A 24,381-nucleotide genomic window follows, 5' to 3' on the forward strand; every position below is an offset into this window, starting at 1 on the left:
ACCTCAGCAGTGCTGTCTCATCTGAAGGGGCTAAGTTCATTATGGTGCCAACATCGTTCATTCGGGTTTATTAGTGAACTAATTGCTTAGTAAATTATTAATTTAAGTAGGCATTTATTACGAAGTTTTGGGTTGACAGGTTGTGAAAAATGTGTTTGGCACGTGTTTTACCAATTACGTAACAATCAGTTGTGCAATGTAGTCAAGTATTTACTCAAGTATAAATCTTGAGGTACTTGTACTTTACCCAAGTATGTCCATTTGATGGTACTTTTGCTCAACTATATATCAGACAGAAATACTGTGCTTTTTACTCATTTTAGGGGCGACAGATTATCGGCATGTTGTCGATTATCTGTATTTTATTTTAATGATTGCCAATAAAATTAATTAATGAAAAAGTGTGCGCATCACACACAATACATGCAAAGGAAGTGTCAGCATGGGAGGAACTTTTACTTTGAAAAACTTCAGGGAGCTATTTTTATTTATTCATTTTCCCTAAAATTTTCACTGAATTTTACAGCAAACTAGCTGTGTATGAAGTTTCAGTTTTGATTAAACATTACTAAAGGCGCCCTATTGTAATTTCCACATTAAAAATTTGGTCACAATTTCGACAGAATTTTAAACTGACAGACTTCTCCCTTTATAGCCCCATCTGCAATAATCATGCCTTTCTTCCAGCCAAGTCAGACCCTGTTTTTGCCCAGTGGCAGAGGGCGGGCCTAAGTCAGTTCACTGATCTCTACATAGATGGAACCTTTGCTACATTCGACGCTCTCTCCACCAAGTTCAATATACAGCGCTCTAATCTTTTCCGTTATCTTCAGATCCGTCATTTTGTTCGTGCCATTAGCCCGTGTTTTCCAAACCTACCTCCAAAAAAAGGAATAGACATCATTCTTCAGATCCCCATGCACCGTAGGAGCCTCATATCAAAAATTTATAATAGTATTGTGTCATTCAATAAAGTGACACTTGATAAGATTAGGGCAGACTGGGCAGAAGAGCTTGGAACGAGCATTTCTGATGATACCTGGGACGATGCACTATATAGAGTAAATGGGTCAACCTCATGTGCCCGTCTTGGCTTAATTCAGTTTAAGGTTCTCCATCGGATCCACTATAGCAGAGCCAGACTCTCTAGGATCTATTCTAATGTCAGTGAAACATGTGAACGTTGTCATATAACTAAGGCTGATCTTGCTCACATGTTTTGGTCATGTAATAAATTGCTTAATTTTTGGACTATGATATTTCGAACTCTATCTGAAGCTTTTGGCAAAGATATTCAACCTAGTGCTGTATTGGCTATTTTTGGAGTCCCAGGAGAGGGTTCATCATTGACAAATAAAATTAAGAACATGCTTGCCTTTTCAACTCTCCTCGCCCGGAGAAGAATCCTGTTGGAGTGGAAATCAGCATGTGCACCCAAAGCCTCCTCATGGCTGAAAGACTTGACTTTTTTCCTTAAATTAGAGAAGATAAAATATAGTATTCGAGGGTCGATCCAAAAGTTCTATGACACGTGGGGGCCTTTATTAACCTATTTTGAGGGTCTTGAAGTCCTCCCACAAGATTGAAAATTAAACTGTCGGAATTATGTGCACCTTTGCCTGTACTCCCCTGTAAACTGAGGGCCCCCCCAGCAAACCTCTGTGGTCAGTAGGCAAATACTCATGGTTGAGATATCCACTCCATTTTTTTTTTTTTTTTTTTATAAATTTATTTATTATTTATTTATTTATTTAATTATTTATTTAATTATTCATTTAATTATTTATTTATTTATTTATTTTTATTATTATTATTTTAATTATTTATTTATTTATTCATTTTTTTTTTAATTTGTGTCTTATGTAGACAGCAGGGTGGGGGTGGATGGGGATGAGGGGGTTGGAAGGGGGGAAAATAAAAATAAATAAAATGTAAAATGTAAAATGTTACATGTACAAATATCTGTGAATTGCTCTTTCTGTCAAATAAAAACAAGTTTAAAAAAAAAAAAAAACATTACTAAAGGCGTTTAAACAAAGTTTTGTGTTGGAGTTTGTTAAATCGCAAACTCTAAATTTTGACGCAAATATTTTAATTGTTGTAAATATCGAGTTCCAAATATCGATAATCGGGCTCATCGAGTACTAATAATCGGTACCTTGAAAAACCCATATCAGTCGACCCTTAATTAGGAAATGAAATATTAAACACTGAGTGGCATCAAATCCGGAACAAAAATGGACAATAATCCATACAGCATCCTAAATTCCTCTGGTCTGTAAACAGGAAGCAGTTAATGGAGGCTGTCTTGTGTTGTCGGGAGCGCTTTGGTCATGTGCTGCATCAGATTATGGCGAGCTGTTTGGTTTTTTCGTCCTGGTTCACTGGCTGTGTAGCACTGATGCCCTAATGGTCCCGTTACGAGATAAGGTCACTAACTTCAGCGCTGTGTGTCTTCTCCTTTCACATATAATGAGACCATGTGAGTCAGTATGTGTGTGTGTGTGTGTGTGTGTGTGTGTGTGTGTGTGTGTGTGTTTGGGTTGGCACAGCACGAGCTCCACAGTTTAATGCCTGTATGCCATCTATCATTGGTCTGAAGTGCTGACAGAGCCTGATGCCCCATCGCATGCTACAGAGAGGAAATATCCCCCGACATGCTGTCCTGACAAGTGTGTGTGATGAAATGTACCCGTGGTGCATTTTAATGCAGCGGCAGAGAGAAAAAACACAGAGGAGCGAAACACTCGCTGCCACTGACAGCTGAGATTCTGATTTTATTAATGAGTTACATGGTTGAGTCATTTTAGTTTATTTTTTTAACCCTTTGAAACCTGAGCAAAGTGGTTTGATTTTCTCACAAAAACATGGAAAAAATGCAATGGGTATCTGAGCAAGAAATGACACGATAATTAGCAAGAAAATTTTTTTTAAAAATTACCTGAAATTAGCACAAAAAAGAAAGGAAAAGGTAAAAAAAGGAAGAAATGACCTGAAAAACTAATAAAATAAAAAACTAATAAATATATTTTTTCCCCTGTAACTTAATTTTACATGTATAATTAAAATAGCATAGAATAGAAATACTTAATTAATCCCATGAGGGAAATTGTTTTGTTACAGCTGCAAATAAGAGAGCAGCAACTTAATGAAATATCTGTTGAAAAGGGAAAAATAATGCAAATATATATATATATATATATATACAAATGAAAGCACTTAACATAGAATAAAATAACAATAATAATAATAAAGATATGTACAGTATGTACATATCTTTGTTAGTATTATTATTATTTTATTTTACAAAAAGACAAAAAGATTAAAAAGAGCAATAAAAAACAAAACGTGCACAAGTGAAGATGGAATACATTATTATAATTATAAAGTACTTTTCTTGTTTTTCCCCCCTAGTTATTTGATCATTTTCTAATGATTCTCTACTTTTTTTAAAGCTAATTTTCAGGTCATTGTCTTGGCCTTCACATTTTTTTAATGAGACATTTCATGCACAGCCGATCACAGAATCGGGTTTTAAATTTCTGATTATTGACTTTTCTGTATCAAGACATAATTATTTCACGAGAGAGGTCCTAAGGATCAGTTTCTTCATAACCTCTGTGTAACGTACATTTCCTGAGGATATCTTCTATCTCTGATGTTCATTGTAAACATATAAATCTGTGTAGAAAACTGAAAAAAGATGCTTTTTCATGTCAGAACTTGCCTGAGAATTGTTGTGTTTTTTAGTTGTCTGTGCAAACAGGAACTGTTAACAGTTAATCTGACATATGCTGAACAGTGCCAAGAGCAGCTGAAAGTCTTCATTTCGTCTGAGGGCTGGTCAACAGTTTTAGGGGCAACGGTTCTTGTATGAAATGTTAAGCTGTTTTTGAGGTTTGGCCTTTAGTTCACACGGTAAATGGCCTGAAAATGCACATTTTTGAAACCGGGTTTCAGAGATTAATTTCTTTAAAACGCCACCTCTCTGTCGCCGTGTAAACTTTGTGCTGTTGACTCGACTTCATTAACGCTGTCGGTTCTCGTGCGTGTGTTCGCCATTGTCTTCTTGTTTGTTTATACTCACCGCTCTATAGAAGAAAGCCTTTATATGCAGGCGTGTGGTGTGTCATCATGACGTTACATTGCCAACTACTGGCCTGGCATGCATACTACAGCGTTTGTTTGTTTTTTGTTTGTTTTTCTGATCTGTGTACACGAGGATCGTTTTTATACAATGTTATTATAAAAATGCAGATTTTTTTTCCTTTTTTTTAATGGGGCTGTTCTTGTTTAAACGTGGCCTTAGATTTTGAAAAATTTGTGAAGTACAGTGATTTGCACTATGTAAGAGTAATAATGTCCTTTGCTCGCCAGCTTTTCTGAATCTTAACATGTATAATACACCGATATAATAATGTATGCAGTTGTTACTGTGGACATAAGTACAAAATCTTGCCTCTTTACTCTATTTGAATGTAAGCCTTTGATTGCAACTAAATTGAGACATACACATTTGTCTTTCTAGCTCATTAGATTTGAAAATTTACAGTCAGTTCTCTAAATTTCAGCACTTAATGGAGGAAATTTAATTTCTGTAATAGAGACCATCCCCGCTTTTAACTCGAGAGTTTCTGCGCAGCCTATATGAGACATTCAGCCTCGTTTGTGGAGCTCATATCAGCCTGTCTGTGTTAATGGTTGTAGGCATGCAGATGGGACAGAGGAGAACACATCTTCTCCTCACTGCTGCAGGAACTGGACAAAATAAACTCTCCCAGTGGCACTTGAGCATGTGCTAAAAATTATTTACTCATGATACAACTGATAGAGCACCAGCAGCTATTTGCAACTAGTCCATGAGGAGTTATAGAGTTATAGAGAGTGTTTGATTTGCCAGATATCCAAAAAAATCCAACCCGATGAAGCACAAAGTCTCAAACACTCAGAAACCAACAGGGTCATTGCTCAGGCTGCTTCATCATATTGTCCTCAGGAAGCAAAGTGACCTCACATCAACACTACTGTTTGTTTTAAGGCCTCGAGCTATAGATCACTTTTATCAGGATATTCTGAGCAGCCAGAACGGCTCGGACACAGTGGTAGTTTATCTGTGCTCCTGAACAGCATTATTTTGTTCCTTTCTGTCTAAGCTGCACCCCAGTTCCCCTGCAGGACGTTGACATTTGTAGCTTCTTCTCACATTTTGCTCCGCGGAGCATCTCAAGGTTTCCAGTGAACCTGTGTGTGTTAACGGATTACAGTCAGTGAAATACAGTGGTGTAAAAAACTGCAGCGCATCACATTTATCACAACTGTCTGCACATTGTGCAATATGTTGTTCTGTGTTTTGGGAGGTTATGCTGGAATTATTACAGGATTTGCATATATTGATCATATTTAGGCAGGCTGCTGAAGTAAATTTTTATTTGTTTTAATGTATAGTGTGTCTGTTGTTGTGAACTTGGCTGGAAATTATCTCCAATTTCTCTTTAATCAACTTTTCTAGTCCCAGTGAAACGTGTGCATTTTGCCTACTGTTTAAAGGGATAGTGCACCTAAAAATAGGGTTAGGGTTAGATGGAAAATTGGGTGAAGTCTATAGTCCACAAAACGCTGCTGTGAGTTTCACGGGGAAAAAGCGTTGCACTCATCTCCCAAACAATTGAAACAAATTGTGTGAAATTGGATTCAAATGTTAAAAATAACATAATAAAACCACAAAATTGTCTTCATACTGTGCATCAGATGTAAACCAAGTGTCCTGAAGCCCCCACCTGCCAAGTTGTTTTGAAAAACGTCAGTGGCATCATGTTTTTAGCTTTGTCGTAGCCTGCATTTACGTAGTGTTTACATGTTACCTGGAAGCCTCGCCCCACGAACAGAGAGACTTTTGGAGTTAGAAGCAAGCAACAAGTCCCTTTGTCACATTAAAAACCTATGTGTAGTGTGTGTGTGTGTGTGTGTGTGTGTGTTTCTCTGGTCAGGTAGCAACAATTTCAAATGTATTTGCAACTTTTTTCTGCATAGACGGCCAAGTTTTTCTTCCTCTTTCCACATGAAACCTTGATTTTTGGGTTTTTGGTTTTGGGTTTCTTCATCTCCAGCCTCCAGCCTTGTTTCTAAAGCCCTCTGAGATGATCTCTGAACAGTTTAAAGTGTAGCCTCACAAAGCCAAACTATATTTTAACAAGTTTGCGCAGTAAATTAATTTCCGACCAATCACTGGTTAAAATGAATTCCTGTGAACAAATACTCCACCTAAATGAATCACGATTCTGTTACTGCATGGCACAGTTTTGCTGTTTTGCCTCAGATGTATTCAGAAAGCCATTGTGATGTGTGATGTGTGGAAAGAAATCTGACATTTCAAGAACAGCCACCACGTCATTCCAGTTTGAAATCTGAAGCGAACGCTAATGACAGCGCGGTGAGTGACGTATCCAGTGTTCAGTCAGATCATTGAAGGCTTCATATTGATGTCTGAGTGAAGATGAAAAGTGTCAGTCATCTATTGTACGGCCTGATTGAAAAGACATGTGTCCCGGGCAAAAGCTGAGCCACACAATACCACAAAACAAACAACAAAGAAAAGCTTAAGACAACGTCTTCTGTGTAAATATATAACAAATTACTTGTTATCTTTTTTTTTTGTATTTTTGTTTAGGCGATGGATAAAAAAGAAACCTTCCATTACTTCTCAACACTAACTATTCTACTTGATGATAAACGCTTTGGCCTAAATCATCAGCCGCCTTTTGTCAGAGCTGCTGATTTGTTCTTTGCAGAGTGTATTTTTGCACATGCATGACTGTGTGTGTTTGTGTTATTTGCAGTAACTTTTAATCTGCTAATAGGATCAGAGACTGTGTTTAGTAAATCAGTGTCGGCTGTCGGTGCTCAGTTTAGAGTTGAGCTTGAAGAGAAGTGGGAAATGGACAGAGTAGATCTGCAATGCAGTGTGTGTCTTGTCTCTTTTCATAGACTTCAACAAGTTCCTGGTGGTAGTCTGACTTTCGTTCTTCATGTGCAGTCCAGAGGAGCAGAAAAACTGTGTTTTTCTGAATTATCTGTGGTTTTATTGCACTTTTTACTTATTGCCAGATGATGTATGTTTCTTAGGGAATAGGAAGGATGTGTCAATATCAACACAACCTGTTAAAAACTCTTTACACATTATTGAGTTGACTTTGGGACACATTAAATTTGTCAAGGATATTAACACAGTGACTGTGTCATATACGTTAACACAAAGATGAGTAATAATGCGTAAACACTAACACATTTATTTCTTATATGGGGGAATATTAGTGAAAATTCCACTTCAAATTATTTTAAGAATTATTTAAAAAAAATTCAAATAAAAAGCAACATTGCATATCCAGTAAAACCTTTAATAATAGACTGTTATAATGGCAACCTGGTCACTTCTGGCAACAGTGGCAGACTTGCGTGCTTAGTTCGTCAGGTGTCTGATGCACACTGGCTGGGTCTGCCCGGTCTGCTGGGTCTCCTGAAGGGTCCTCAAGGATCCCCCATCGCTGTTCCACAGGGAGGGGATGCTAGTCTCACGCTTGAGTAAAGAAAAAGATATGCACAACCTTTTTTTTTTCTTTTTAAAGGTTATTTTTGGGACTGTTTGCCTTTATTTGATAGGACAGCTTCAAAGGGGAAGAAAGGGAGCGATGAAGCGCCCACTCTACCAACTGAGCTACTGGGCGCCCCACACACAACCTTTTTTAACAGTGATTTCGAACTCAAAACATTTCAGATATTAAGTATGCTTAACAATCACTGGACTTTCTCTTATTTTGAAATGTGACATTATCTTTGGCGTTTTTTTGTGTCAGTAAAGTTGTGTTGTTAGTTCAGAAAAAGGACCCAAACACAGAGCAGTAAGCATGTGGTTCAAACTACAACTATAAGCTGTCGTGCTGGTAAAAATACCCCCAAACAGGCGGGGATCAAAACTAAAAGTACAGAAGAAAGAAGAACGAAAACTAAACTAAACCATCCAGAATGAAACGATAAAGACAGAGATGAACCACAGGAACAGGAACCACAGGTTAAAAGGACCGACTATGAGGTCGTTCCTGGAAATATTCCCGCCTCCGAGGTTTTTCGCCCGAGTTCCCGCAATGGACAAACAACTAATAACATGAACCAAGAAAGAGCAAACACCGAAAACCAAAAAACAAAGTCCTCAAGATGACAGAATGTAATCAAAACCCAAGATCTTGACATCAATTTCACAATGAACTTACAAAACTTACAAAACAAACAAATTAAAATTGAAAGCTGTGTCTTTTTGGCACTGGGTGAGGCTGAGGGAGTTACTCAGGTTTAGGGGCTCTGGAGCAGAGATCTGTGATTGTGGTCTGTGCTGCAGTGTCTGATTCCCTGACACAGGCAGGTTGTAAAGGAGAAAACTTGGCTCCAGATCAAGTTCATCTCCCTGACTTTTTAGAAAGAGCTGGATGCTTTTCGATGAGATACACAGCTCTGTTCCACAAACCTCATACTGAACCACACTCTACTTTACTCGAAGTTTTCTCCTTTTGGGAATTGTCTGACTTCAGAAGTAGTTTTAAAGCCAAGACTTTTTGGAGGGGATCGGGGTTCACTTGCAAAATTACACCTTAAACCCATTACACTCCAACACACCATGGTCAAATGAAACTGTGTCAGTGAACTATAAGGGCAAAAAACAACCCCCCAAAAAAGCAAAGAGCAAAATAATCGTTCTTTAATCATAATCGTAAGAAATTTTAGTAACTGGACCTCTTTGAACTTTAGTAGAATAGGTCCGCCACTTGGTGATGCCTGTTCTACAGTATATTTGTCATGTTCAGTGTCTGACAGAAAATAAATATTTAAACCAAAATTACTATATCATGATATATATCGATATCGACTGATGTGAAAAAATATCGTGATAAGACTTTAGTCCATGTCACCCAGCCCTACTTTATTCGCACTACTCCATTACGCCACTATATCTATATGTAGCAAATACTTGCTGCTATATTAATGCTGTGAATGACACTAACAGCTCATTTAAATATCTAAAATGCAGGATTTAGAGCTGTTCTCGGGGGTAAATAAATATAAAAGACTTTGATCACTGATCAGTCACAGTCCTCCTTGTACAGACCAAAGCAGAACTGGCTCTTTCTGTAAGTGTAAAGGTGTTGGCAGCGTGTTTTCAAACAGCCAGAGTCACACAAGGTATCGGCCCATTATATCCTGTGTGGGCGAGCTGCAGAGCTTGTTGTCTAGGAAATGAGATTATTAATACATTTCTCACTTACTCGCTGCGTTCTTTTATTTTTAGCTTGGGAATCAAGATTGCTCTGTGTCCTTTTTGGTTCTGTGGGTATTTTTAAAACTCCAACGTAACCAGACGCTCATGTTACACAAGTGCGCCGCTGCAGTATTTGAGTATTTATTGGGGAGTTTATTAAGAATCAGATATGACCCACCGGAGTTTCTACACCTTGCAGAGAAGCACCTGTCCTGACACAAAAACATCTTTAAGCTGTAAAGCAGATCCTCCCAGCGGTGTTGTTACACATTTATTCAGCAGCCACAGTATGAGTCAGCCGGAAGACGAATCCATCATGTGCTAAAACCCCCATCCATTTTGACACTTTAACATTATCCACCTTCTGCCTGGAGGAAGGGTTACCCTTAAAAAACTCATACTACAGATGTTCTCCCAGATTTATATTGAAGGGCTTCGTTAATAAGTCAGCCCCAGAACACATTAAATAGCCTCCGGCTGCAGCTACTCACAAAGTAAAGGAGAACTCAGCTGGAAACACTCGTGTGGTCTCTATATACAACATGCTGACTTCTCCACTGTGCTGGAACAATGCTGCTTTTAGTGTTACACAACAGTGGGATGTGACCATACAGGAATATAATAAACCAATGATTTTGTGCAGCACAATCACTCTAATCATACTCTAACAGGGTACTTAAAATAAATTGAATTTAAAGTGGATTTATTGCGCTGATAAACCTGATTCAGGTGATACTAACTGTGGCTGATGAACTTTATACAGTGAGGCACAATGTGAGGAAATGTGATTAGTGCTTGAAGTAATTTTGCATGATCCCCAATTGACCACAGTGCCTACATGGTTTTGAGGTATTGAAATGTTTCAATCATACCATTTTACTGGTGTGCAAAGATGTATGATCTTTGCACACCAGCCTAATTATGTATCTAAATGCCTGATTAACATAAAATGCAACTACAAAGGTTGGTTACAAAGATAATTGTGACTCATATATACAATTATTGAAAGGCAGGGACCTCCAGCTGCCGTAGTAATTACCTTATGATTGAAGCAAAGTCAGGTGACGTAGTTTAGAGAGCAACAGAGTCTGAGTATTGAGGAGGTCGGGATGGACAAATGGGTCAAACAAACACAGGACTTTCAAGGATTAGAAAGGTCAACCTTAAGTTATTTTAACTAAGTAGAGTAATATATCACATGTTGTATGTCATATGACTTATGTGACGTAGGTCACCTCACATACTGTTTTTTTCCTAAACCAAATGATGTAGTTTTGGTGCAGCTGTGACCATTTCACAGTATTAACCAGATGTTTAAAATGGAAATTGTAAAATCTTAAAATGGTACTATAAAGCTGCAATAATCCATTTTTTGTAATTAATAATCATTTAAAATAATATGTTAAATTAATTAAATATCGCTAATGTGTATCGGTTGCTTTTAGTGATGAACCCACAGAGATCCATCACCCAACTCAGGAATGCCCTTCAGGTCTATGAAGCATTTAAGTGTCTTTATGCTTCATGTTTTGGTTTTCCAATAACTTTACTTCAACCCTTTATCGATGGACAGCTTTGATAGACAGGGGGTGCATTAGGCCACCAAAGAGCCACATATTTCACTCAGGAGTTACAGACAAAAACAGAGCTAAGTGTAGAGCAAATACTGGACTTAAACACCTTAAACACGACTCGCATAGGATTGTCATGATGCCCCGTGTCTGCTGGATGGATGGGCAAATGTTTGTTTACATATTTGCTTAAACAACTATGTAAGGAAATGTCTGTGATGTGATATGAGTGGTTAATACAGGGTTTTGCTAAAAGCACAGCTTCATAATTCATTATTTAATTTTAAATTATGAAAAGAGATTGTCTTTGTTGTCTCACAACTAGTTCATAGTAAAACAAACATGCTGAGTATCTAACCTGACACTTGGCCTATAATATACAAGATGCATCTATTCATAATTGTCATGAAATACTAAAATCATAGGCCTTTTTCATCTCAAGAATAAATACTGGAACTTAAAGAGTTTTCTTTCAGCTTGTCTAAGATCCAGTGTTTGTCAGCTTCTGATTGAACGCCTCTCAATGATCTAACATTAAAAAAAAAAACGTTTTCTCTTGGGCTCGCACCCTTCCACTCCACAAAAATAGCTCACCTACGACTTTGTTCTCATGAGATAATATAACTTGCACTGTTATAAGGTGGTGAAAGGAATGCAATGATTTAATGAAAGGCTTGTAAACGTTGCGTGGGAGGGTGCAGAGACACGGTTTGTAAAACATATATAGTACACTTTTGAATTCTGCTGGGAACACTTAGCCGTCTCATGGAGCGATGAAAAGCCCCCGTCTTGCACAGGGCAGCATCTCTGAGTGCTATTCCTGTATTCCCAGCAGACATCCTGGTGTTAACTTGACGTAGACGATATTTGACTGGCACACAGTAACCATGTCTGAGTATGAGACTGTGAACTCTCCGAGCCGAAGATGACACGACAGTCTCATCCTCCCACTGGGCCTCATTTACGCACTGGTGCTGAGAACAAACCTCTTTCTGTCTCTTGTGGTCGACATATCTGACAACAAACAACAGCAACACAAATCAGAGTGAGGAGTATAGTTTCTAAAATTCTGTTAACATTTTAAAATCCTCCACGGTCTTTGAAAGCTTTTGTTTTTTCGATAGGGCTTTTGTTAATGTTATTTACATATGATGGAAAATTACACTCAAACTCTGTAGGCAGCCTGCACTGAAGGCTTAGTTTCAGTAGTGCTGGGGCATAATTCAATATTATCCAGGGTTTCCGTCAATCTTTGAAAACAAAAAAAATGCATTGAATCAGTTAATATAAAAAATAAGGCCTTCATCAGTATGAAAATATCTTACATTTTTTAAAAAGCCTTAAAATGCTAAAACGTTTGAAAAAGGATCTTAAGTATAGTTCTTCTTAAAGTCTTAAAATACTTGGTAACATTTTTTTAAAATTAAAAAATGCCTTTAACATCATGCTAATCATGATAACCAAACCAACAACAATGTTATTGTTTCTGCTCAGAGCTGAAGATCCACGTCTGCTCGTTAGCTGTCACCGTACCCAGGACGACATGGGGACGTGCACATGACCAAATAAAATGACTACTAAAGATTTCGCAGCGTGGTTGAAACTGATACAAAGTGATTCATAAGAGCTTCTGTGTATTTTATGCAACAAGTTTTCAAACTTGGAACAACAGGAGTTGAGGCAGTGGAATCACACATGTAGATTTGGAAATCACCACGAAAACCTGCCAACAAACGGCAGGTATTTCTTCGTTCTGCTGTTCCCTCGTCTCCATCGTGCCTTCACCCCAACATTCAGGTGTACACCAAAATATGGTGGTTCACAGATTGTTCATTTGTTTTTAATTTTGGTTATTGTAAAATTGGTCTTAAAATTCATTCTAAATGCATTAAAATAATCTTTGAAAGTCATCTTGTATCATACATATATATATATATATATATATATATATATAATGTGTTTTTTTTCATTGATGAGTTTCCATATGAAAGTTTAGGGTTACTGTCTTTGTCTTTCTGTACTGGAAGTTTTTGATGCTTTTTGGCCAACATACCGTATGCCAACATCGTTATGTCTGCAATGAACTGGCACTGGCTGATATTTTATGTTTTATCATTAAGCACAATTTAGGAGGAGCATTTTCTTTGAAGTGTATTTGGGAGAACACGATCAGATTTCCTCATTCATATCAAATACATTCAACATTGATTCTGTTGTGGCATCCTAAAAGAAATTTAAGGTGCTTTAAAAACAAAGCATCACAGAGAGCACTTAACACTGACCTCCGGTGAGGCTTCAGAGGGTGTCTCCCTGAACACGCAGCCCTGAGGGGAACACGCTGAGGCCCAGAATAGAGCCCTGTGGGACCCTGCAGGTCACAGAAGGTACTGGGAGCACCGAGTGTACTCTGTACTCTGTGTAAGGTGAGCATGATGTGTGGTAAAGATATGCTTCTGAGCTGCTGAAGTAATGTTCAAGGCAAGTCAAGGGCTGCTGCTGAGGTGGGATCTGAAGATCTCGCGCAGACTGAAATAGTTGTGGTCCAGACGTTGAGTGAGAGGGTTGGTAGATGGGCTCCATCTCTGTAGTATGAGAGCTGTTGTGTAAAGCTGATTCACCCAGCCCACACCTCAGCTGCATGTGGGAGAGAGCGTAATGAGGGCATCTTCTGCTCACAGGGGGTGAACCAGAGTTGGGAGGGAGAAGACTGAAAAGACACCAAAAAAAAGAAAAAGTCAAGTCTCAAAGCTTGGGATTTTCTTTGAACAGACATTAACATTGATGACTACAGAACCTACGCCTACTCTGGCAATGTGAAAAATTCTCTATGGCATTTTCTCTAGATGCAGAATTTGACAAATGTAGTCAGATCATTTTTTAAATGCTACAGAAAAAATATAAAGATGGACAACATGACATTTCAATCTGGATCGCCCCCTGGTGTCTGTCTGCACTTCAGGTCATAACACCCACCTCTCCATGTTCGTAAATGGGATGTTGGCCAAACTAAAAGCTTAAAGTACACGCCAAGTAAAATTTTCCTAAAGATGATTTCTGTCATAAGGTAGTTCTCATCACCCTGATGTTTGTTCAAGTGATCATTTTATGATAAGTTTGGTTCTAATCAGTTATTTGATTCTACAAAAAGGGAATTTTCCACCATGATTGACAGCTAATCTGTGCGCTCACGTTCAATGGGGCTGCTCGTGATTGGTCGAAGAGGTGTTTTGGAGGCAAGTCCTCTGCCACAGAGATCACCACCAGTGCAAGATGGCGCCGTCTGTATCCAGGATATTTTAGCTTCACTTAAGCGTGCGGGGTAAATGTGAAAGCATTGTCCATCTTTGGATACAGTCTGTTAAATAGTCAAGTCAAAGTCAAAAGAACTTCATGTGTCATTAAAAGCATCAATAAGCGTACAAACACGATGTAACTTGACAATACCAACACATAGGACAGCATAAAATATGCAGCATATAGATGTAGTTAAAAAGATGTAGTTAAATAACAGGAAGAACGGTTTTGTAACGGGATGGGGTAGGACCCAATTTCAGCACAACAGAGCAGGTGAGTAGTTGGTAATGACCTTTATTTAATCTTTTAAGATAAAACGAGATAGTCCTTTTAGTCCCACAGTGGGGGAATTTGTAGTGTTACAGAAGTTATGAGGTACAGGATAAGCAGCAAGAGAACAATACAAGAGTAAAAATAATTACAGATATAAAAAATATTGAATTATTAAAAACCAAAGTGCAAAGTAAAATAAGAAAACAAGGTGCAAAAATAGTAACATAAAGTTACAAGGTGCCAACGACTTAACGGTCTAGAAAAAATATGTATAAAAATATGTACAAACAAATATGTACACCAATTGCACATGGATTTTGGCAGATTGAATGGAGCAAAGGTGACTATAATCAGGTTACAGGTAAGTAGGGACAGTTATCAGTTCTGTGGTGGTGCAGAGTTTAAAGTGCCAACAGCACGGTGGTGCCAATCAGGGAGAGACGATGTCCATCCATGTAAAGTTAGTTTCTGAATCAGTCCAATGTAAAATGCTTTGCACAAAATTTGGAGCTGTCAAAGATAACATTTTCAAAACTCTAGCCTATAATCTCTGTATTTCGGGGAAACAAATGCACTGGGCTTGAGCTTTATCCATTTTTTCAAACCTTCATACCTTCCTGACTGGGGCTGTTACGATGCATCAATCTAGACTGATTTATCAATTTAATGATAAAGATCCAATATCATCGATGCAAAGTAAAAACATCCATACAATCTTCATACGCCTTCATTTTGAAATTAAATAAAAACACAACACACTTTTTTATGGGGGGTGAATATATTTAAGATGCACAATATGACCATGGCTGTGATCTAAAATGGTTTTAAAGTTTTTATTTCATTCATCTTTACTTTTATTGGATGAAAACTCACACGGTAACCAGAGGCAACTTTTTAACGTAGTGTAGGAGAACAAATACATCCTGTGATTGTGCACACACACTGAATTATTCATAGGAATCAATATTATGTTATATTATACTGTCAGTCAGACCACGTAGTGTAATTCATTGCAAACACAAAACAAACCTACAGACTGTCAGCCGACTACAGTGCAGCTGCACCTCTGCACCCATGTGTGCTGTGCAAAAACGATGCAATTCTTTATTTTGTCTAAATGGCATCAGCAGTTTCCAAAGTGAGGAACCACACACACTTTACTTGTAGTAATAATTAGATCTGTGTGGAAAAAATAAATACTGGCATTGATTTTTATATCCAAAGGAAATCAGGGCCTTTTTCCGAATGCTTTATTATAAATATTGCACCAGAGGATTGAAATGTCGGTGTTTTCTGCACTGCCAAGTTTTTTGTTTATTTCCTGAGACCTGCTTATTTATTTAAGAGAACATTAGTCAGCAGAACAAAGCCAAGCGAGCTAGTAAAGAGCTCCATTAAAAGGCCTCGAAAAGCTTTTGTGTTTGATGGATCCACTTGTGGAGCTAGCTGCAAATGAACGCCCGATAAATTATTAAAATAGCCTCGTGTGATTGCATGTATGGCTGGTAGTATGTAATGAAACTTATCTATCTATCTATCTATCTATCTATCTATCTATGTAGTAACATCACTGTGTGCAGGTCACATATTTTTTATGTGAATGCTTTGGAGACTTTTATGCAATTTTTGTAACAGAGGTAATAGAGTTGACCGTAGCACGGGGACAGACATAAAATATTTATTTTAGATACTGAAACTGCATATAGTACATATATAGTACAGAACATGTAGTACAGAAAATATATATTTTATGTATAAAAAACATCTGTTGAGATGTTTTTTCCAGGGTCGATACAGACACAGATTATTAGTAGAGTATAACAACACAATGTTTACGCGCCTTTAGCAAATGTTTAATCAAAACTGAAACGTTCAATATCATAAACAGCAAGTTTACAAGTAAACTTGTTTTTATAAATTCCATCTTTTTTAAATGAATGAATAAAAAATAGCTCCCTGAGGTTTTTCAAAGTAAAAGTACCTCCCATGCTGACACTTTTTTTGCACTTTTAATTAATTCATTTTATCGGAGATCATTAAAATAAAATGCTGATACAGATAATCGGCAAAATGCCAAATTTTGGCCCTGATAATCAGCCAGGCTAATAATGTGTCAATCCCTAGTTCTATGTATTTGATTTTATAACAAGAAAGAAATATGTTACATAAATTCAAGTTGAATGCACGAATCTGGAGCCAAAGACAGTCAGTAATGGTTGTGGTGGAAGTCATTTAATTCATATTTTATGAATAAATTGTGCCAAAAATGTAGATAAACCATTATTATTAGTGACAGTTTAATATAAAGAGCATTATTATAAAAACTGATTCTATCTATCTATCTATCTATCTTCGCAGTGTATTTTTGCCATGCTGGTTAAAGTGGTCAGTCACTAAGCTGAAACCGACAGTAGCGTTGGTGCTGTGCCTGCAGTAATGGAAATCTATAGTCTGAGGGTTCGTGCCAGTCTTGTGCACAGAACAGCTGAGAGAGGTTTCTCGTTGAGACAGGTCTTGAAATACGGTCACCGAGGGCGAACTGATGAGAATCAGAGTTGTTTGACAATTCTATAAATATCACCTTTGTTACACAAAATCCATCCCGAGCTCTGGGCTGCAGACTCTGAATGTGATAACGTTGTAAGAAAGTCTGGCTTCAGTTTGGACAAAGTCGGCAACTTTGGCCTGAAGAAATTGCAAACGTCCGTAACAAAATGACGTTATGTATACTGTATCTGCTGTGCGGTATAATTGCATTTCTCTGAGTCAAATTTATTGTTGAGTGCAGCTGCATTATGCCGTTTCTCTCCCCGCAGGACTACACGTTGACGATGTACTTCCAGCAGTACTGGAGAGATAAGAGACTGGCGTATGCAGGGATCCCCCTCAACCTGACGCTGGACAACAGAGTAGCAGACCAGCTCTGGGTCCCGGATACCTACTTCCTCAATGACAAGAAGTCCTTTGTTCACGGTGTAACCGTTAAGAACCGTATGATTCGACTACACCCGGACGGCACAGTTCTCTACGGCCTCAGGTGAGTACACAGACTGTATATAAAGATGGAAAACACGTTCCCACTTACCCCCGATATGCCTAAATGAAGCTAAATTATCACTGATTCGGCAGCTGCCATCTTGCACTGGTGACATCATTTGGAGCCGGAGTCTGTACTGTAGCAAGTCCATGATGGGGGCGTCCTTCCCAAAACACCAACCAAGCAGCACCATTGAACGCGGGCGCATGGATTATTTGTACAGAACTTTTCATACAAAGTTCAAGATTAAGATTCCTGTATTGTCATTCAGACGTCATACCAGACAGCCACACAGTTGAAGAAAATTTTGTTGCATCTGGCTCAAGATGCAAATATGCAAATATGCGCCCCAAAGTTACTCACAATCCAAAGTTCTTCACAAAACGGGATTAAAAAGACCATTAACAAATAAAAACATCAAGTCTTTAAAGCGATTAAGACGGAAAAAAAACATTATATTAGAGACGTCTCCCTTAATTTCCATTACAGTTGGGACAAAGAAGGGCACAAATGCCGTATCTCGCACTGTAAACGAAAGTGAAAAGTAATTTATCTGCCCCATAATTCAGATCAATTTAAACATGTAATTGGTTCTTCTTTAGTCCATGCTACACCCTTCCACCAAGTTTCATGAAAATTAAGCCAGTAGTTTTTCCATAACTCTGCCAACAAACAAATAAACACAAATAAACGCAAATAAATGAAAACATAACCTCCTTGGTAAATTGGGAGGTAATTAAGCAAGAAAATATGGAGGAATTCCTGAATGTCAGATTGAAGCATTGATTGCAGATCTGCACTTGCAATTCACGCATCTCATATCCTGATAAAGTCCAGATTTCATACACGTTTATTTACACTAACACATACTGTAAATGCATCTGTATTAGCCAGATAGTAAATCTGATTAGGTCACTTCCTTCCCTTCACACTGTCCATTCTGGCGTAATTGGGAACATTGAGGATTCGACATGCATCTTAGAGAAATGTGTGTATTTACACATTTTCATCATCTCACACATCCTCCAGAGCGACTGGCTAATGCTTATTGGTTTTATCACTCACATCACTGTGCAATCTGCCCGAGATGCATAAAGTGGCTCAATGTTTTATTTGTTTTGTTGAAGCCATTTAAGCTGCAGTTCTCACAATTTAGCGCTAATACATCGGCTCTCACATCAGCTCATATCGCGTCACTCATCTCATACGTTTGTCGAGATCGAAGCTCTGAAAAGCCTAAAAGCTCCATTAGCAGTAATTGACAGAGTCTCACTCTCAGAATAATGATAATGAATGTTGCTGCATTTCCAGGATGTTTGTGTCGTGCTGTAATGATTTCTTCTGTTAGAAATGAGTTGTTTTGTCTCTGCACAGACTGTAAGGCAGCACATCTATTTGAATTTTGACCCTTTAAAGCCTGGACTGACACCAGTTTTTGTGTGCAGCCTTATCAAAGGCCTTATACAGCCATTTAAAATCTTTGAAAGCTGAGCAAATTGGTTTGATTTCTTTACAAAACTTCCAAAACTTGGCAAAACAGGCAATCAGGCACCTGGCAAAAAAATGTCCCACAGGTTGCAAGAAATTAAAAAAGAGTTACCAGAGAAATTACCTGAGACTGAAAACTATTAGATATTTATAAGAAGTTGGGAAAATGTCCAGAAAACTACATTTATAATTCTATATTTTTATTTTGTTTTGGTTTTTGGTTTTTTTTTTGTTTGTTTGTTTTTGCACTTTTTGGGTTATTTCCTTGTTTGGCTACTTTATTTTTTGCTAATTTTCTGGGAAACAAAATTTTGTAACTTATTATTATTATCATTATTATTATTTAATTTCATACTGCTATTACCTAATTTCAGGTAATTTTCTTCTACTTTTTACAATTTTTTTGCTATTTTTTGGGGTAATTTCTTGTCAGGTTGTTTATTGCCTTCTTCTCATGTTCTTGAAAGAAATTGAGCCACTTTTGTTCAGGTTTCGAAGAGTTAACAGTGTGTTTTGATAATGTGTCTTCATAAATTACACAGCATTTTAAAGAGGTCCCCTCAGGTAATGTTTCCTCCCCTCATGGTTTTGTTTCCATCCAGAATCACGACGACGGCGGCCTGCATGATGGATCTGAGGAGGTACCCGCTGGACGAACAGAACTGCACTCTGGAAATTGAGAGTTGTAAGTTTAAGCCTCACATCTTGTGCTCGGTAAAGAAATACAGCAGACAGCTTTACTTTTAAAAATATGAACGGCACTGCGATTCTCGTAAAAAAAGTTCTCACCTCTGCCGAATTGCTTTCGATTTATTAAGCTGTCGCATCTGGATGAGATTGCTTACTTCACTCTCGTCAGTTAGAGTCCATCCTGAAAGGTTTTAAGCAGACAGTGATTTCCATAGTGGAGTCACAGTGATGATTACTCCAGCTGCACCAGTCTGGATGACGTGTTTGGCAGCCATAAAACTACTGACAGTAAAGGAGCGCCTGCATGACGTATAAGTCCGTCTGCTCGCGGTGACACACGTCCACATGAAGATTTACATCTCATGCAATCAGCACTTACAGAGCCGGGTCAGTGTGATTCATAAGACTTACTGTAAATCAACTTCAGCTATTAGGTATCCACATTTCACTTAAGCAAATAAAAATATACTATACATTTTCTGCAACAAAATGCACTTTTGAAGGAATATTTCATCCACAAAAATGACCGTATTTATTTGAATTATACACCCTGTGTTGCCTTAAATAAGGAAAAAAAACTGTTTCTCTCGCATGCCGCCACATCGAACAAATAATCCAAAAACAGACAATTCTTAATGTATAGAAGTCATTTGGAGCAATGTTTACCAAAAGATGTAGCAGGATTTAGGATCACCTTTAAATTTAATTTCTTCTTAAACTGCATCTAAGAAAAATGACAATTTACCTTAACCTAATTTTTGGATCCTTTGTTCACTGCAGAGGCATGGTAACCAAGTTTCTCTCCTCCAAATTCAGTGGCAGACAGTAATTGATGTACAAATGATAATTTTAAAGTATTCTTCAAAGTGCCTGTCCACTAAAAATCAAACCTTTCCTTGTTTCCTGTGTCCTTTTTTGCAGACGGTTACACAACAGATGACATAGAGTTTTACTGGAAAGGAGGAGACACTGCTGTGACCGGGGTGACCCGCATCGAGCTCCCTCAGTTCTCCATAGTCGACTACAAACTGGTTTCTAGGAATGTGGTCTTTTCCACAGGTGAGTTCACAACAATACTATATGCAAATAAATAATTATGTTGTTGAATATCATGATAATGATGTAACTCGCAATAAATAAACAGACATTAAAGTGTACTCAGTTTTACCTTTTTGCTGCCGTAAGTTTACTGCTGAACTACAACCATTTTTTTGTTGAAAAAAAAAAAGTAAATTATTTACAGTATTCTTTTATTAAAATTAAAACAGAAGTTGACACAAAGACTTTTTAAAGATTTTTTAAAAACAGATTTTTCTACTGATATTGTCTTTTAACTAAAAAATCCCTGAAAAAAATTGCAATATTACAGTCTTTGCAATGTGTTTCCCAGTTAGCAATTTTTGGTTCTAATTTGTAAGAACGGTACAATGCAAACACTAAATGTTTTAGTAATGTTTTCAGTAGCAAATTTAATTTATGTTCCCAGAACGTTCTTCTTGAAGTTCGAGCAACATTCTCTAAAAACATAAAAAAAATGTAAAAAAAAAAAAAAATTAATCGTTGAATATCACATTACATAACATTTTCATCTAAATAACGGTCTGTAATCTCAGTCCTCAATAACATTTTTTGAATGCTGCTTTGAAAATGTTCTTCCTTTGTTCTCATGTAACGTTTTGGGAACACTTTATAAAAAAATTATATGATCTGTCACCTCTCAACATCACCAAAACATCCTCAGGATGTTGCCGTTAAATTTTTATGTCTTAGTCAGCATTTAACCTTACAGGAACATTATTTGAAATGATAAACATCCTTAAAACATTCTCTGAACATGAGTTTAAAATGTTTTCTTTAAAACATTAATGCAACTTGTAGGTAACGTTAGCCAGTGTTGTGGGAACATTTCCTGCTAGCTGTGTTGTTGCACAGGTTGACACCACAATCGTGCAGCCCGAGTCCACATGCTGAAATTGTTTCAGACTCTTTCCTCACTTCTGCTAAAAACTCTAAACTCCCCTTTCACCAGAGTTCATGTTCAGTTTCATGCCCGTGAAGCAGCTCTGAGTGTTTCTCCATAACATTAAATATTCACGACTAAATAGAAACATCAAAGTTAAAAACATGGGTTTTGTTTATGAAGAGTTTAATACTCGTCTGATCTGCTTTATCGGGAACGTGTGGGTGTGTTTTTATCTGATTTGATTGACCATAGCCGAATAACTCAACAAATAAAACCCAAAAATAACCAAAAACTGCTTTCATCCCGTCAGTCACTGTAAGAAGCGGATTAAGTAAAAACACATTTTCAGGGCCTTTAAAGTTCCCCATAAGGCACCTAAATATCAGCACATCTCCTGTACTTTGTTCTCCTGTGAGAGTCTGTGCACACATTAGGCTTTTCTAATTTGCATCGTGATTTGCATCATGCCATGACCCCTCTCACTGTAACAGCAGAGCCGGGAATAATGATTCAAGCTCTTGATAAAAGAACGGGGGCTGTACTTACAGTCATATAATGTATTCATGAGGCAGAGCGCCGACAGCATGAATTATTCTCTCATAATACAAAAACGCAGAGGCACCAGAGCAGTGATTTAGCTGAATAATGTAGGATGGATATTGTCCGATCAGGGCTATTAGAGCTCATTACAGGCGAGCTCAGATCTCGATGCAGATAAACTCTAAAGGGAGTCTGCAGGTGCTTTTAACATCTCCTCAGTGGGTGGGTCGAGCACGCAAGGAGCAACACAGGTGTGTGTTTAGTCACTTAGTTAGATGACAGAAGTAACCATTATGGGGCGAAAAGGTCGCCCAGTGTTTACAGAGACTGCTGTGTGACTTCAGGTGCTGTCTCACATACAGTCGTTTGTATTTTCAGGTGTGAATAAATGAGAAACTCATGTCACTTTGGCAATAGAAACACACAGAGTGCATTAAAAAATCTGTGCACTGTGGCACAAACTGGACTGTGCGGAAATTCGGAGCACTGTTGAAATGTATAGCAACGCTGAACGGAGTAAATGTGAAATGACTTAGAGTGAAAAATAGAGCGCTCTGTGGCTTCGAAAAACATTTCCCTGATGTTAGCATGCAGCCACATGCAGCCACATGCAGCCACATGCAGCCACATGCAGCCACATGCAGCCACATGCAGCCACATGCAGCGGTGTATTGTAAACACTTGCAGTAGTGTGAATGGAGCAGATGACCATAAAGAAGTGAAAGTTTTTAAATTAGAAAAAACATTAGAAACAGAGTATTCAGAACAATCTGAAACATTAGGTTTTTGTTCACAGGCTTTCGTTTTGCATACGTTTACCCCGTTATCAAAAACTTCGGCTACGTGTAATATGATCACCCGATATTGTAACAATACACGTATGACAAAAAAACATGTAAGAAATTAGATCCTCTTTAATATTATATATGTGCGCGTGCAAACAGAAGTTTTATATTTTGCTCTGCTTTGTGCTGTTTACATGCAGAAAATCTCAAGGCTAAGTTTCATAAGATGATTTGCAAGTTGAACCACGCTCACCTGTTTCCATGGTGTCGAGACCGTTCGTGAGGCCATCGCCATAGGAACCAAAACAAAGTGCTAGACTAGACGTCCCCTTGTTCCTCTCGTGTTAAAGAGGGCTTTTTCTTCCCCGCAGGTGCCTACCCTCGACTGTCTCTGAGCTTCAAGCTGAAGCGAAACATCGGATACTTCATCCTGCAGACGTACATGCCCTCCATCCTCATCACCATCCTGTCCTGGGTGTCGTTCTGGATAAACTATGATGCCTCGGCTGCCAGAGTTGCATTAGGTATGTTGTGTCCCGTGCAGCAGATTGACCTCAGCTCTGTGGTTTCACCTTCAGTCAGACAGGTTTAGTGTTTGATAGTTTGGGCCTGCAGGCTTGTGAAGCAAACAGCTTAAACTATGATATCATCAAAGTGGAGACTCTGCAGCTCCGTAGAGATTTAACTGGAGGATAAATGTGGCTGTAGGTGGAACACTCGAGTTAAAAAATGAAGAAAAAGAAAACTGAACCAGAGAGACACATATGATGTGATGCTACTGTTTGTTTTTTTGTGACTTTGCTTCAAAATTGCACAAAAGTTCTGAGACACAAAGGACTCTGTGGGTGCTTTTTGGAGAGAGTGGGACACCATTGTTTAAAAAACAAAAGATAATTGACATATTCTGTTGAAAGGAGCAAAAAGTAAAAAAGCCTTTTAACTTTTAATCATCAAAACAGAGAGACCAGGATCTGTCAATTAGATGAGTTTAAGTATTTGTCTGTATTTTTTGTCTTGAAGGGAAAAAAAACAACCACAAATGTTCCAGTGAATGTCTCCTTCTGTGCAGGCTCACTGATTGTCTCAGTCCAGCTTATTTGAAACAGGTGTGTGTGTGTGTGTGTGTGTGTGTGTGTGTGTGTGTGTGTGTGTGTGTGTGTGTGTGTGTGTGTGTGTGTGTGTGTGTGTGAGCAGGTTCAGGTGCAATCAGTTCAAACTAATCAGACACTCAGAGCAGATCTCAGAGGAGAAGGCGCAGAAACACCAAACACATTTTAACATCATGTGTCTCGACAGAAAAATCACAAAAAAACAGACCACTAGCTGAAGGATTTCTTTAATATACGCATTTACAACACTTTCTTACTTTTTTGTTTGAGCTGTTGAGAAGGGAAACTGTGTTTTTTTTCTCAAAGGAGGCTCATATTTCTGCTCTT

General features: G+C 38.0%; 1 protein-coding gene across 4 annotated transcripts in view; it reads left to right on the forward strand.

The window, feature by feature from the left end:
* Window positions 1-24,381, forward strand: part of gabrb3 (gamma-aminobutyric acid type A receptor subunit beta3) — a 65,348-nt gene that overhangs the window by 31,282 nt on the left and 9,685 nt on the right. For all 4 annotated transcript variants that reach the window (XM_088078055.1, XM_088078057.1, XM_088078056.1 and 1 more), the window contains 4 exons: window positions 17,259-17,479; window positions 19,570-19,652; window positions 20,579-20,716; window positions 23,317-23,469. In XM_088078055.1, coding sequence (XP_087934181.1) covers window positions 17,259-17,479; window positions 19,570-19,652; window positions 20,579-20,716; window positions 23,317-23,469 — 595 coding nt within the window. The remainder of the gene's footprint in view (window positions 1-17,258; window positions 17,480-19,569; window positions 19,653-20,578; window positions 20,717-23,316; window positions 23,470-24,381) is intronic.

This window comes from Plectropomus leopardus, chromosome 5 (assembly GCF_026936395.1).
Source record: "Plectropomus leopardus strain MGB_pleo_1.0 chromosome 5, ASM2693639v1, whole genome shotgun sequence".
Classification (NCBI taxonomy): Eukaryota; Metazoa; Chordata; class Actinopteri; order Perciformes; family Serranidae; genus Plectropomus; species Plectropomus leopardus.